The sequence below is a fragment of the Pongo abelii genome, chromosome 1 (genome assembly GCF_028885655.2).
Source record: "Pongo abelii isolate AG06213 chromosome 1, NHGRI_mPonAbe1-v2.0_pri, whole genome shotgun sequence".
In the NCBI taxonomy this organism is placed as follows: domain Eukaryota; kingdom Metazoa; phylum Chordata; class Mammalia; order Primates; family Hominidae; genus Pongo; species Pongo abelii.
The window spans coordinates 146506140-146522893 of record NC_071985.2 but is presented as its reverse complement, the minus strand read 5'-3'; the positions used below and the strand labels follow the sequence as shown (position 1 = coordinate 146522893).

At 37.5% G+C, this 16754-nt stretch overlaps 1 protein-coding gene across 1 annotated transcript in view; it reads left to right on the top strand.

The window, feature by feature from the left end:
* Nucleotides 1-14141, top strand: part of CLCA2 (chloride channel accessory 2) — a 34302-nt gene extending 20161 nt beyond the window's left edge. Inside the window, exons 10-14 of the mRNA XM_024238450.3 lie at nt 1330-1554; nt 5053-5323; nt 8107-8277; nt 10904-11137; nt 12613-14141. Of these exons, the coding sequence (XP_024094218.2) occupies nt 1330-1554; nt 5053-5323; nt 8107-8277; nt 10904-11137; nt 12613-13055 (1344 nt within the window). The 3' untranslated portion in view covers nt 13056-14141. The remainder of the gene's footprint in view (nt 1-1329; nt 1555-5052; nt 5324-8106; nt 8278-10903; nt 11138-12612) is intronic.
* Nucleotides 14142-16754: the final 2613 nt, after the last annotated feature.

The window sequence follows — 16754 nt, the reverse complement described above, 5'->3', positions numbered from 1 at the left end:
GTCCCCCTCCCCACAAGCTGCTGGAGTCATTAGCTCCACTGGACTGAGGTGGGAACTACATGTAAATCTTCTTCAATAGCCCAGGGCCCAGCATAGCATGTGGCCCAGCCGTCAGCAATCCATAAATATTTCTTAAATTGATTTGAACAAACAATTAACAATGTCTTTGCTGTTATCCACCAATATAATTTTACATGCTTTGCAGGTTTGAGCAATTTAACGAAGCATTACTAATGTGCTTATTTAATAAATGTAAATTTTCAAAGTTATTTAGAGACTTGTAATCATTGGAAATATGCAGTGATTAAATGCAGGGGCTCTGGTGTCAGGCCCACTGGGTTTTATCATGGTTCCACTCCCTTGGTATGTGACATCGGCAAATTACTTCTCTAAGCCTACTCTTCTCATCTCTAAAATGTGGATAACAATAGCATTTATCACAGAGGATTTTTATAAGGATCAAGTAAGATTGTGAAGCCTTTAGCACAGTGCCAGGCATACGTTTGTACTCTGTACATGTTACACATGCGTGTGTGCACACATGGCTTATTGTGAATGGCTAAATTTTTTTTTTTTTTTTTTTTTTTTGAGACGGAGTCTTGCTCTTCTCCCAGGCTGGAGTGCAGTGGTGCAATCTCGGCTCACTGCAACCTCTACCTCCTTGGTTCAAGCAATTTCCCTGCCTCAGCTTCCCAAGTAGCTGGGATTACAGGCACATGCCACCACACCCAGCTAATTTTTTTGTATTTTTAGTACAGAGAGGGCTTCACCATGTTGGCCAGACTAGTCTCAAACTCCTGACCTCAGGCAATCCACCCGCCTCGGCCTCCCAAAGTGCTGGAATTACAGGCATGAGCCACTGTGCCCAACCTAAATAATTTTTTAATGTAGCAAAACCATGCCAAAACCCAAGTTTTTATTTCTTATTGAAATATATAAAAGGATCTGGACAGATTATATACAAATTAATAAAATTTAAGCATATTCACAAATGAAAATTTTTAAAAGCTTGTTATTGTAATTGCTGATCTTAGGCCAATGTTGGTTTGGATAAGAGATAATATGAGGACAGCTAACATCTCTTAATAAAGAATAATGAAATGACACTTGCATTAACTACAACAAAATGTTTTACACCTACTGTACTTAAATAACTTGCAATATTTTGCTTTGCAAAGTATTTTTTATGAAAAATGATGTTTAACTACAGTACCTGTCAGAATTAAATTATTTTTATTTTTGCCAATTCATTGTTGTTTGTTAAAAAAGAAAAAGATGGAATGATTATGCATACACCAGAAACTCTCATATATATCTTCTCTTTAACAGCTTGAAAGTACAGGTGAAAATGTTAAACCTCACCATCAGTTGAAAAACACAGTGACTGTGGATAATACTGTGGGCAACGACACTATGTTTCTAGTTACGTGGCAGGCCAGTGGTCCTCCTGAGATTATATTATTTGATCCTGATGGACGAAAATACTACACAAATAATTTTATCACCAATCTAACTTTTCGGACAGCTAGTCTTTGGATTCCAGGAACAGCTAAGGTAGGTGTTGTGAGCTTGTTCCTAAGGATAACATTCAGCCAAGTTTATGATTTTCAGTTGAATCACATGATTAAATGCATTATGTAAAGAAAATCTTGTTTTAATATATCAAAAGTTTACTTTAAATTTATGAGGCCATTTTGTGAATACTAAAAATTTAAGAGGAATAACTAAGGTATATTCCCAGTTTTATATATTAGATACCAAATACTTCAACACTGAAAATCAGTATTTCCACTAGTATTACAATTAATGTTTTTTCTAGCCTACATATTTCTTTACATAATCCATACAAACACAATTTTCTATATGCTTAGAAAAAATCTCTACTTAGAATTTATAATATGAATACATGCAATGCATGTGGTTTTTAGCATCTACTGGGTGTGCTGGGTCTTGTTCCAGGTACTTTACAATAAAATGCCATGGTAAGAGTATGAACAGGGTACCATCAGAACATACAAGAGGGTGGGAGGAAGAATGCTTCCTGGAAGCAAAGACATCAAAATGGAAATATAAGGAATAACAGGCCAGAGGTGGGTATGATATTGTGGGCAGAGGAAACAGCACATAGAAAGACTCAGATAAAAAGAACATGGCTGTTCATAGAACTAGCGTAGTTCAATAGAGTAGGGTCATCTATAAGTTAGGGATGTAAGCAAAGGAAGGAGAGGGGAGTAGTGAGGCTAGACAGATAAACAGGAGCTGTATTAGCAAGGGCTTTGCACAACAGTAAAGTGAACAGGGGCTTGAATCCTGAAAGTGAAAGGGAACCACTAATGGTTCTAAGGAGAATTGTAAGTTGATCAGATTCACTCTTGCACTGCCTGAATTCAGTGCCTCCTCACATGCTGCCCCACCCCCCCACTTTTGTTGTTGCTGTTGTTGTTGTTGTTGTTGTTGAGACGGAGTCTCGCTCTGTCACCCAGGCTGGAGTGCAGTGGCATGATCTCAGCTCACTGCAACCTTTACCTCCCAGGTTCAAGCGATTCTCCTGCCTCAGCCTCCCGAGTAGCTGGGACTACAGGCAGTTGCCACCATGCCTGGTTAATTTTTGTATTTTTTGGTAGAGATGAGGTTTCACCATGTTGGCCAGGCTGGTCTCAAACTCCTGACCTCAAGTGATCTGCCTGCCTCTGCCTCCTAAAGTGCTGGGATTGCAGGCGTGAGCCACCGCTGCCACCACCCTCTTGACAGCCCCTTAACTAGCCTCCTTGACTCTGAACTGCCATCCCTCCAGTCCATTCTTTACCTCTATAAAAGCGATCCTTCTGAAGCACAAATCAGTCTGTCTTTTGTTCAAAACCTCCTTGGTGGTTTCAGAATAAAATCCAAGTGGTAACTCTTTTTTTTTTTTTTTTTTTTTTTTTTTTTTTTTTTTTTTTTAGCTTAGAAGATTTGTATTTATTCCAAATGGGAGGCTGAATCTCTCAGATGTAGATTTTGACACATTGGCACTATTTTTGTTTCTGATTTATTGCCTTGGCCATAAGGTCAAAGGCAACAATGAAGTGTACTTTCATTAATATCACCATGGACTTTCAAGTATTAATATGACAAGAAAAGACAACTATTCATTTTTTTTAAGGGGATTGGACATACAAACTTCAGGAGGGAAGAATCCTCTCTCCCATTAGAATCCTTCTATCTTGATAAAATGGTTGCTTTATTGGTCAGATTTTGGACTTGGATCGTCTTTGTTATAATATTAATAGTACACAGCGTGTAAGATTTTCTGCATTCGTTTGAAATTCCTAATACCAACCATCTTTTAATTTATAAAAAATGAGGGAAACTTACAATAAAACAAAAAATACTACCCTCACAGACAATTAATAGCATGCAATCTATGAAATATTACATACATTAAAAGTCTCCAATTACTGTGCGCCTGGCCCATCACACAGTATCCTTCCAAGACAATCTATAGAATTCAAAACTGTATAAAAATTTTAAAATATGCAGAAAACCCAAAAGGTATTGTTTGTAAAACAAAGATCACATACACAATAGTACCAAATAGGGAAAAAAAATCAGCAGACCCATGGACTCCCCTTGCTCCCAACCGCAGATCTTCAGTATAAAGGACTTCACCAGTGTCTTCTGCACTCCCCCAATCCAGTAGGGGTCCAACAGACCAGCTGCATTCCTGCTGACCGCCACCAACTCTGTTTTCTGCATAGTTGTCTTCTCTGCTTCTGTAGTGATGAGCTGTGGAAACTTTTTTTTTGATGGAGTCTCGCTCTGTCACCAGGCCAAAGTGGTAACTCTTACATACCAGACCCTTCGTGTTTTGGCTTCTACCCAAGCTTCTCTCTTAACTTCTTCGATGCTCTGCTCCTATTGAACTTTTCTCCAAATTCATCACGTTCTTTTCACACTTGTGTATAAGGGCCAGGGACACTTTACCTACTTCTTGCTCCCCTTGCCTGACCTCTTGGTCTGGATTAGATGCCCTGTATCAAAACATTTATTACACTCAGAGAACTTTTTGATGTGGAAGTTCCTGCCATGCATCTGTCACTAATGTTATGATTCAAAAAACAAAAACAAAAAAACATGGTGCTTGAATCGTAACTTAATGGAAAATGGTGAAGCTCATGAATCCCAATGAAGAAAGATGGCTAGGGTGTGGTGCATCTGAACTCTCCACCCTGAGTTACACTTCAACCCCTTGCTTTTCTGTTCTTCCTTCTGCTTTGTTGTGTTTCACTTGTTACTTCTGGGGGTTTGATAAGGAGCAGCAGCAGAAGTCAGGAAAAAGCAATGTATGTATAGCTTAATCAAAAGGACGAATTTCTGCTATATTGTAATTTTAGTCTTTTTCTTTCAGATTTTCTTTTGTAGGTTTTTCCCAGGCAGATAGACAAGAGTAGTGTTTAGCAGTATTTCTATAAATTACTTAAATTAGATATTGTATAATCCTCTCCTATTAAAAATAGTAGGTCCTTTTCTTGGTCCCTAATAGTGTATGTGTTTTTTGTTGATTGAGATTTCTGAGTGTGGAGTTTTTTGGGAAGTGGAGTGAAAGAAGGATATTGTTGCCTTTTTAGTCCACGGTGTCCGCATAAATTATAATGGTCCACTTAATTTGATGTAATTTTCTCAGTTACGAAAAGAAATGAAAAACATTTAAACTCCTTTTTGGGGAAGGGGCTCAGATTAATGTCTGTAAAGTACTTTGAAGCTGGACACTATTATTGTTATGTTCTAAAAATGGGAATCAAGATGTATCCTCCCTCACTCCAAATAAATTCGAGGTTTAATTCCCTAAAGAATTACCTAGAAATAAAGGTGACTTATGCTCTGAAAGCCATGTAAATACAAATTTATTCATCCCTTAACCAATGCTACTTTTCCTGGCATCTTTTTGTAGTATTTTAAAAAGTGCAACATCAACAAAACAAGAGCAAAATTCTCCAGAAGCTTTGATGTATGCTTTAAAATTAGAGTTGATTTTTTTTCACACTTTCCAAAACAGTAAGACTTGTTTTACAGCCTGGGCACTGGACTTACACCCTGAACAATACCCATCATTCTCTGCAAGCCCTGAAAGTGACAGTGACCTCTCGCGCCTCCAACTCAGCTGTGCCCCCAGCCACTGTGGAAGCCTTTGTGGAAAGAGACAGCCTCCATTTTCCCCATCCTGTGATGATTTTTGCCAATGTGAAACAGGGATTTTATCCCATTCTTAATGCCACTGTCACTGCCACAATTGAGCCAGAGACTGGAGATCCTGTTACGCTGAGACTTCTTGATGATGGAGCAGGTAACAAGGAATGTCATGACATTTTATCATGTTCTCAACAGCTGTTGTGATATGATGCGGTAGTATCAATATTAAGCTTATCTGTAAGATTCCTTCAGTTCAATTTTTTTTTAATCTTACAATATTCTCAAATTCTCATAGAGTCACTGATATACTGAATAGCTACAGGTTAACATGGAAAAAGAGAATCCTCGTGAGACTCCTCATAGTGTCTATGAGCAAAGGGTGGGAGGCAGCCACTGGACACCTTGGTCCTGGCTTCCACTTGCTGAGGTCATACAGGAGCAGGCTTCTATATCCTTATGACATACTGATATTCCTCTAAGAGTCACTAGCTTTATTATTCACTGAAGTAATCAGATTGGACTGTTAAAATAGCAAATGAAAATCAGAAGGGAGGTGCAGTGACAGAGAACCCACTTTTTCCCTTTGGACCCCAGTTATGAAGAAAAAATTGGAAACTAAACTTGTGACCTATAAGATGACCCTAGACCCAAGAGGCTGAGTTGAAGAGAGGGCACAGCTCAGTTCTAGCACAGCCAATGCCTTTTACATGTGTAATTTGGTCCCAAGAAGACCCAGCCTGCAAGCCTAGTGGAATCAGAATAGAGAAAAGTTCTCATTCTGCACATACAGCATTCAGAGTCTCGTCATCATACATTATAAATGGTACAGCATCCAGCCAGGTAAACAGCAGCACTTGGACTCCTTTGAAAAACAAATTCCTTTGTTGTTCCATCTTTCCTATTTGGTTATTTTCCTAAATTACATTCTTAGAATGGCAGTAGACCTGCCTCTGTTGGCAGCCCAAAGTGTTTGATCTACTAACAAAATTATATTCTCTTGCCCTGTTGTTTCAAAGTTAATCTTTTTTCAAGAGTCTTAAGTTTGGTAGCCCATCAGTATCTTGCCATGGCAATCATGTATGATGTGCAGGAAAACAAAAGTTCATTCAAAGGGTTTTGGTTCAAGTCCACCTCAGGGGGATACCAGAGAAGTCTTCTTGTTTTGCCTGTTGGATTGGATCCAAATGAACTTCTCATGCTCTGATGGCTTATCCATGGTTGTACCTTTCATTTTTTGTTTATGGTCCAAAAATGTACTTTTGCAGAATGTTTCTTTCTTGCCCCACCCTGTGGGCTGGACTGGAGAACAGAGCCTACTCCCCTAGGGAAAATCGTCTGATTCAGCTCAATAGGCTTTTATATTATTCCCTGGAACTATTTTATTTGTTTGATATCTAAATGTATGCCCTAAAAAAAGGAACAATAAAAAATACTGCTCAGACATCAAAATGTAAATTGTTTCCCCTCCAAACAATACTTAACACACATGTACATAGTTGTTTAATACTTTTATAATGGAAGCAGTATTTATTTGCTCAGTAAATGAACTATAATAAAACTTATACCTCTGAAATGATTTACAATTTAAAATGTACTTTTTCAGGCATACTCTCAAATAATCATCACAACAACCCTGCAAGATAAGTTATCTCTATTTTATAGATGAGAAAACTGAGGCTCAGAGACATGAAGCCTCATAGCTACTAAGTGACAGATGCAGGCCTTCAAACCAATTCCTCTGTCTCCCAAGCCAATGTTCTTTCCCCATTTCTTTCTGCCTCATTTATTAAAAGAGGTGGCAGTGGTGACTTTAATATGGAGAGATTTTTCCTTTGTAATTTCTCAACAAAGATAAACCTTATTAATCATTAAACCACTAAATACCAAGATTTGATTTCTTACAACAGACAAAAAAGAGTTCTAAATCTATCTTGATAATAAAATGTTTAGCACTTCTTATTTCATTTAAATATACTCCTGCTTTTCTTATGTTAAGGAGCCCTGCCTTTGCAGTGGGGAAGAGGGAGATTCTGGGGACACTTTAGCAATGATACACTGCTGGTATGCAAGGCTGTGTGTGTGGTATGAAAACTGAATTGACCTCTAGGATAGAGGACAAGCTGCTTGCCCAATATGGCCACCTGTACTTGAATGGCAAAAGTGATCTATACTTGGGCTAAGCTGGACTTCCCTCTGCTGCCCTGGGGTCTAGGCCCTTCTGCCATTGAGTCATGAATTTGGCTTGGAATTGAACTGCTCTCTGAAGATCAATGCAAAAGGAAAGAAGTACATCACTGGCCAACCTTTCAGAATGCCCCGTGAAGCAAGGCACAGTAGATGCTACCAAATTCTGTCAAACTCCAGGTCATCAAGTTCCCTAGAATCTAGAAAAATAGTTCCAGATACCCTCTAATGAAGAAATTAAGTAATTTCATACTATTTTATAAACTAACCAAAGTTTTTATTTATTAAAGGTCCTTAATCAAGTGACTTCAAGGCATTCATAAACCCTTGAAACTGTATGAAAATGTGTATATGTGCAAATATATTTATTTCCTAGGGACAAAATAGCTTTTATTCATATCTCAAAAGGGTCAATAACTATAAGCAACCTGAAGAATGTGCTTGATTTCTAGAAAAAACTAGTATTATTTTCAATGATAAGTACAAAAATGTTAAAGGTGATGATTAAATGTTTTATTAGCATGCTACAACTTATTCACCTTTAGGAAATCATTTTTCTGAGGTAAGAAATTACAGGGAGAAATTATGGACCCACTGGATTTTTTATCACCTGAGAATGTAAAAAGTAGATAAGAGCATGATAATATATCTTATATAGAAAGAATAAGGGGAGTAAATCTCATTTTTAATGACTTAAATATTAGTAATCTACTATGATAACAAGTGTTGACACTGTGTTTTTTATATATACAGGTGCTGATGTTATAAAAAATGATGGAATTTACTCGAGGTATTTTTTCTCCTTTGCTGTAAATGGTAGATACAGCTTGAAAGTGCATGTCAATCACTCTCCCAGCATAAGCACCCTAGCCCACTCTATTCCAGGGAGTCATGCTATGTATGTACCAGGTTACACAGCAAACGGTAAGAACCATTAGCACTGTTATTTGAGTAACGTCATTTCATGTACATATCTCTGATGGGTATGTGTGTACAGGGGTGGCGGGGAGTGAGAGAAAGAGAGAATTTCAAAACTCTTTAAGCTTAAGTCCATACATAATTTGTTGACTGTTTCTTCAATCCTCAGTGATTCATGGTAGGGGGGTAACAGGAAGGCAATAGGTAATGCCCACAGATTATACCTAACTTCATTTTAGTCATTATGTTGACCTCTTTCTTGTTTCATCAGAATTACTAATAGATAAAGAGATTTACTGGGTTTTCTCAGTTCCTGCATCTGTGTTTTCTCTGTAGAGGTTTAGGCAAGAGAAAGGCAAAAAGTTATTAGCAGTTGAAAGAAGGAGGCCAACAGCCCAAACAGTCCACACAGGAAATGAGTTCCTAAGTAAATATGAGCTTGGATGTTACAGACAACTAAGTGATTCCTGAAGAAGTTTTGCTTTTCTTCAAGAAAAAAGTGCAAAATAAATGGAAGATAGTTATCTTTTTAACACCATTATAATAGTTCCTGATAGGAAGCGGTGGTTAAAGCATAATAGACCAACAGAAATATATCATGCTATATAGTCTTTGAAAACAATCTCAAAAAAGACTTCTAAGCATTTTTATTTCCAAAAATGCAGATTCTTTATAAATATTATTCATGTATTTTAGAAGTTATAACTAATCATTTGGACTATTCCATAACATGATTCTATACTTTTTGTTTACTTTTCAGTCCTCATTCTTCCTGACCTCACCAGTATCAAACACAGCCAATTGATCCCTCCTTTGCCATTTCCTGGTTTCTATGATACCTCACTCTCCTGATTACCTCTTATTTTCTGGAATTTTTTATCAGGCTCTTTTTCCAGCTCCTCCTTTTCTACCAGGCCTCTAAATGTTGGCTGAGTCTGAACCTTCTTACCTTACCATCTGGAGCCACATTGCCTGGTTTTGAAACCCAGCTCCTCCATTTACTAGCCGTGTGACTTTGGGCAAGTGACTTAGCTTCTGTGTGTCTCAGTTTTATCATCTAAAAAAGTAAGGGTAATAATTGTATCCTCTTCATAGCCTTGTTGGGAAAATTAAATGTCTGATACATGTAAGGCCTTAGAAAAGTGCCTGGCACATACAAGGTGCTCAAAAAATACTACTTATCATTATAGTAATAATTATTATTAGTTAATCTCATTAATGCATATGCCTTTAATAACATCTATCTGTGTATAACCTCCAAATTCATAACTTTAAAATTATTAAATTTAGCTAAAATCTCTTTTTTAAGCTTAAAATCCAGATCTAAATGGCTCATTAACATCTTGAGTTAGTTGTTTTACAGGAATCACAAACTTTGTAATTTAATTTTTGTTCTTTTTCTCCTTAACCTGCTTCTCCTCCCAGCTTGCTCATTTTAGAAACCTGGAAGCTTTCTTTTTTTTCATTTTAAACCATGTTTCTTTTCTTCACCATTCTGTATTCATATCCATTACCAGCTTTTGCTTGACATCTGCAGAAGACATCTTGAACTGCCTCTTTCTTGCCCTCCTCTCTACACCATCTCCCATCCCAAGCTGCTATCTTCTCTCATCTGGACTATTGAATGGCTAAGTGGCCACCTTGTTGCTTTCTGTGCTTTAGTTCATTCTACACCAAGCAGCCACAGTGTCCTATTAGAAAGCAAATATAATTTTGTCACTTCCCTGCTTCCCTACAGCATGTAACATTAAAATCTAAAACTACTTTGGACCATGAGGTCCTGTGTAAACTTCTCTCCTGCCTCATCTCAAACTACTCTCCTTGCTTTTAATTTAGCTTTTCTAACTTGAAACCTCTTTTCACCTCAGGGTTTGCTGTTCCCTCTACCTAGAATGTTCTTCCCTCTCTTCTTTACCTGGACAGTTCCTACTCAACCTTTAGGAAGCCTTTCAATGTTACCCTTTTGATACCACGCTAAATTATAGACCCACATTATTTTCTTTCATAGCATCCTGTCTTCTTTCCTTCTTACACTTATCATACTTTGTAAATATATGTCTATTAATATGATTAACATGACTATAAATTCCATGAAGGATACTGTTTTGTCTGTAATTATTGGCATAGCATATGCCCTCCATAAGTATTTACTGAGGCCGGGTGCAGTGGCTCACTCCTGCAATCCTAGCACTTTGGGAGGCCAAGGTGGGCAGATCACGAGGTCAGGAGTTTGAGACCAGCCTAGCCAACATGGTGAAACCCCGTCTCTACTAAAAATACAAAAATTAGCTGGGCGTGGTGACAGGCACCTGTAATCCCAGCTACTCGGGAGGCTGAGGCAGGAGAATTGCTTGAACCTGGGAGGCGGAGGTTGCAGTGAGCCAAGATTACACCACTGCACTCCAGCCTGGACAGCAGAGTAAGACTCTGTCTCAAAATAAAATAAAATAAAGATTTACTAAGTGAATAAATGGATGAATTAGTGATCAAAGTATTGTACAAATACACTCAGTTATTCTAAAGATGTAGTAAAGAAAAAAAGGTTTAAGAAAGTCTCACTGTGTCAAGAACAAGCTATTCAGAAGCTTTGTAATTTGTCATTTTGCCTTTTTTTTTTTCTTTTTTGTCTCAGGTAATATTCAGATGAATGCTCCAAGGAAATCAGTAGGCAGAAATGAGGAGGAGCAAAAGTGGGGCTTTAGCCGAGTCAGCTCAGGAGGCTCCTTTTCAGTGCTGGGAGTTCCAGCTGGCCCCCACCCTGATGTGTTTCCACCATGCAAAATTATTGACCTGGAAGCTGTAAAAGTAGAAGAGGAATTGACCCTATCTTGGACAGCACCTGGAGAAGACTTTGATCAGGGCCAGGGTAGATTTGCTCATTTCATTACCTATTTTTCCATAAGACAGCATTTCTAATAACTAGGTCAGGGGCTAGTAGAACTGAAAAAGGTACAGAGGATTGTTGTGAAAAGCTCTGAGTTGCTGATCAGGCTTTAAATCCTGGAGTCCTGGAAGGACAGTGTGTTGCCTACCCCCGGACTGAGGAGGCCCTGGCTAACTCAGTGATACTAATCACTCAGAAACCTTGACTAGAAGCATAAACACCACATGTTATGGGTGTCTGTTCAGTAGAAATGGGCTCTGCACTACAGAGCGTGTGCTTCCCAGTACTGGAAGTGATTCGTTTTCTGAAAGTTGGGTAGTAAATATTTATTCATATATTTATCAGTAGGCTTCGGGGAATTTTTTGCATAACTCATGCAAACCTTGGTGCATTTTTGTTTCCTACTTCTGGCCATTATGTTTGCTAGGAAGCCTGGGACCAGTCCCCTGATTCAGGGATTTCTTATTCTCGCTTGGGTAAACATTGACGGAGTACCTTTTTCTACTTTCCCTTTTCTAACGCTTATGTTAACTTTGAGGCTTCTGCCTCCATTGTCTTTTTCCAAATTTTTTACCCAATTTTCACAACACCATTTATTCAGAAATTGTATTTTTCTCCCATTAATTTGAATTCCACCTTTATCATATACTAAACTTCTGAATGTGTTTTGGCCTATTTTTTGATGTGTCTATTCATGCATCAGTAAGTACCACAGCATTTTAATTACTGAGGTATTATAGCATTTGTATATCTGGTAGGGTTAGTCCTTCCACATTGCTATTTTTTAGACTTTATATGCTCATTTTTGATTGTTTAATTTCCATATGAATTTACAATAAACTTGACTAGATAAAGCAGAAATGAGGCATTTTAAATAAAATCACATAACAGACCAGGCGTAGTGGCTCACGCCTGAAATCCCAGCACTTTGGGAGGCCGAGGTGGGTGGATCACCTGAGGTCAGGAGTTCGAGACCAGCCTGGCCAACATGGGGAAACCCCGTCTCTACTAAAAATACAAAAATAAGCTGGGCATGGTGGTGCATGCCTGTAATCCCAGCTACTTGGGAGGCTGAGGTAGGAGAATCGCTTGAACCCAGAAGTCAGAGGTTACAGTGAGACGAGATGGCGCCACTGCACTCCAGCCTGGACAACAGAGGAAGACTCCATCTCAAACAAAACAAAACAAAAACAAAAACAAAAAAAATCACATAACATTTACAAAGTAACTTAGGAAAAAATAACATCTTTTATGTTGAATCTTGCTTTTCAAAAAAAAAAAAGTCCTCGGATTTTAATATGAGTCCTTGTGTAGTGTTTTAAAGTTTTGCTTGTATTCATATTTCTCGTTATGTTTATTTCTAAATATTTTGACTTCTTATTGCTGTTCTCATTTGTAATGAACTAGAAAATATACTCAAATGACTTAATTTTCCTATTTATATTTTTTAATTTCAGCTACAAGCTATGAAATAAGAATGAGTAAAAGTCTACAGAATATCCAAGATGACTTTAACAATGCTATTTTAGTAAATACATCAAAGCGAAATCCTCAGCAAGCTGGCATCAGGGAGATATTTACATTCTCACCCCAAATTTCCACAAATGGACCTGAACATCAGCCAAATGGAGAAACACATGAAAGCCACAGAATTTATGTTGCAATACGAGCAATGGATAGGAACTCCTTAAAGTCTGCTGTATCTAATATTGCCCAGGCATCTCTGTTTATTCCCCCCAATTCTGATCCTGTACCTGCCAGAGATTATCTTATATTGAAAGCAGTTTTAACAGCAATGGGTTTGATAGGAATCATTTGCCTTATTATAGTTGTGACAGATCATACTTTAAACAGGAAAAAGAGAGTAGACAAGAAAGAGAATGGAACAAAATTATTATAAATAAATATACAAAGTGTCTTCCTTCTTAGATATAAGACCCATGGCCTTCGACTACAAAAACATACTAACAAAGTCAAATTAACATCAAAACTGTATTAAAATGCATTGAGTTTTTGTACGATACAGATAAGATTTTTACATGGTAGATCAAAAACTGTATTAAAATGCATTGAGTTTTTGTACAATACAGATAAGATTTTTACATGGTAGATCAACAAATTCTTTTTGGGGGAAGATTAGAAAACCCTTAGACTTTGGCTATGAACAAATAATAAAAATTGTTCTTTAAAGTAATGTCTTTAAAGGCAAAGGGAAGGGTAAAGTCAGACCGGTGTCAAGAAAAGTTTGTTTTATTGAGGTGGAAAAATGCCCCAAGTAGAGAAAAGTAGGGTAGGTCTGCATTATAACTGTCTATGTGAAGCAATCATTTAGTTAGTCTGATGAATTTTTCTTTTCTCCTTATCTGTGCAGAACAGGTTGCTTGTTTACAACTGAAGATCACACTATATTTTATATATGAAGCCCCTATTGCAAAGCTCTTTACCTCTTGCTATTTTGTTATATATATTACAAATGAAATCTCACAGCTAATACTCAGGTATCTTTTTTCACTGTAAGAGGTAACCTTTAAAAATATGGGTATTACCCTTGTCTCTTCATTCCGGTTTTATGACAAAGGTCTATTGAATTTATTTGTTTGTAAGTTTCTACTCCCATCAAAGCAGCTTTCTAAGTTACTGCCTTGGTTATTATTGGATGATAGTTATAGCCCTTATAATGCCTTAACTAAGGAAGAAAAGATGTTATTCTGAGTTTGTTTTAATACATATATGAACATATAGTTTTATTCAATTAAACCAAAGAGGTCAGCAGGGAAATACTAACTTTGGAAATGATTAGCTGGCTCTGTTTTTTGGTTAAATAAGAGTCTTTAATCCTTTCTCCATCAAGAGTTACTTACCAAGGGCAGGGGAAGGGGGATATAGAGGTCACAAGGAAATAAAAATCATCTTTCATCTTTAATTTTACTCCTTCCTCTTATTTTTAAAAAAGATTATCGAACAATAAAATCATTTGCCTTTTTAATTAAAGAGATTAAAACTTTATTGAAGAATATATATAATAATGTAGACTAGATCTAAGTTTTATAACCAGGGCCAATTAAGAATAAAAATTAGATTATGTTTTGGGGTGGTGGAGAGGGAAATGTGGGGAATTGGGACAGGAAGAAAGAGACAGCATGAAGCCCTAAGTGAGAGACTCAGACCAGTGCTGGGGAGAAAAACAACCAGCAAATCTCTCTACCCAGGCCACTTCCTTGTAGTTTATACTGATTCAGTGTCTGGCCTGTTACTTTCTAAGTCTCACAGTGCCTACATTTTCACAGATGAAAGCTTCAAGACACTTGCAGCTCAATTCCTAGCTGGCAGTCAATCCTTCCTCCCTCTATCGCTATTATACTTGCTAGCATGGAATTTGCTTCTCTCTAGTTTCAAACTGGGCTAGTGAAACACAGAGACGGATTGTAGCGGGTTTCAAGTTCTCGAATATTTTCCTCATTTTACAGACAGGAAAATGGAGGGTTGGGTGAGTAATTCAAAGTTTTATACTGGTTAATGGCAAAGCTATGTTAGAGGTAGAGCCAGGTTCTCAGACTACTTCTTTACTCCTATTTAAGAAGGTGTGAGAGATGCCAGGGTTTCTACCTAGAGATATTTAACTGTTTCATGATAGGTTAGCAGGACAGCAGATCTAGCTTTAAAGAAACCTGGTGGGTTTTGTTGTTGATGTTGTTGTTGTTTGTCTTCCATTTTGTGGGTACAGGAATGGAACAAATAGACTTAAGTCCAGAAATTAGTGAGTATAAGAGGCAAAATTAAGTGGTTCTAATGATATTAAAGTAACAAACAAATATAACAGTATAGAAAGAGTGATCTCATGAACTGCGTAGGGTAAACAGTGTTCAGTGGTTGTAAGGAGTGAAAATATTAAACAGAAAAATGTAGTAAATGTAGGAAAACACAGATATAGCAATCAATAGAACAGAGTCACAGTAAAGACCCTGTTGATTCCGAATACCTGATTAAAAAAAATAGAAACAATAGGGCATTTGGCCAAAAAGAATGAAAAACTATGATGTGCTTGCTGGTCACTAGTGGAATACCATGATGTCAATACATGTGACATCATTAATAATTTGGCCCAAGATTAAAAGAGGAGGAAGATTGTGGGTTAGATAGACAGTTGTCTGAGAGAGGGAAGAGAAGTCTATGGAATTAAGCAATATGGGCAGGTATTATTTTCAAATTTCAGAATAGTCATTGTTATGTAGTGGATAGAAATTTGTTCTGGAAAGTGAAGAGAGCATCCCCCCATTTTTTGCCCTCTTCTTTTAGGGGTAGTAGAGGAAGATTAAATCTCAATGGAAGTGAGACAAAAGTAGGGGATGGGGGATTTTTAAGAGCTGCTGATATAGCCTATGCACTGAGCAGGTCACTGTTTATGTGGACACTATTGACTGTCCCAAAAGTACCTTTGTACTTGCATGTTAATAGCAAAAAGTCTACCAAAAAAATTTGTGTATGCTTTATCTTTTATTACAATGCAATTATTCTTAGAAGAGTTAACCCCTAGATATATCTTACATTTAAAACTTAATGTGACACTGATGGTGAAGCTGCTCATATCAAACTAATCCTCTTACAAATAACAATTATAATTCTGGAAAACAATGTAGAACACAATTCTTTAAGCAATGGATCCTGACAAAAGCAAGCAGAAGCTGAAGGAGATATGACCCTTAAAATGGGAGAATAAATAGAGGTGGGATGCACATTTAACCAAATTTTTCCCCAAAGGATCTCCCTAGTTTGCTCAGAACATCTGGATAGAGCTCAAGCAGAAAGCAGCCATTCATCCTGGGTTGACAAGTCAGAAGTAAGCAATCTGGGTGTCAGATTAGTTGGAAATTGAGGAAGGGAATCCCAAAAAGAAGCAACCACAAAGAGGAAAAGTCCCCAAACCTGCATCCTCTCAATCTGAAAAAAAAACCCAAATTTGATTTAAACTGTCAATCCACAGATCTTAGATGTTCAAGTGAGCCTAAAATAGGATCTATACAAAGAAAACACCTAGACATATCGTAGGAATGATGACTGACTACTCATCAGAAACAACTGAGGCCACAAGACAATAAAATAGCATTTTAAAGTGCTAAAAGAAAATCTGTCAACATAGAATGATTTCAAGCAAAAATGTCTTTCAAAATGTAGATAAGTAGAAGCTAATTTTTGCCAGCAAGAAATACCAAAGAAATTTCTTTAGGCTGAAGGAAAATGATGTCTGATGGAAATATAGATCTATAGCATTGAAGGGTTTTTAGAAATTATAGGCTGGGCATGGTGTTTCATGCCTGTAATCCTGGCACTTTGGGAGGCCTAGGTGGGTGGATCACCTGAGGTCAGGAGTTTGAGATCAGGCTGGCCAACATGGTGAAAACCTGTCTCTACTAAAAATACAAAAATAGCTGGGCATGGTGGCGGGTGCCTGTAATCCCAGCTACTCAGGAGGCTGAAGTAGAAGAATCACTTGAACCTGAGAGGCGGAGGTTGCAGTGAGCTGAGATAGCACCACTGCACTCTAGCCTGGGAGACAGAGTGAGATTCCATCTCAAAAAAAAAAAATAAATAAATTATAAAT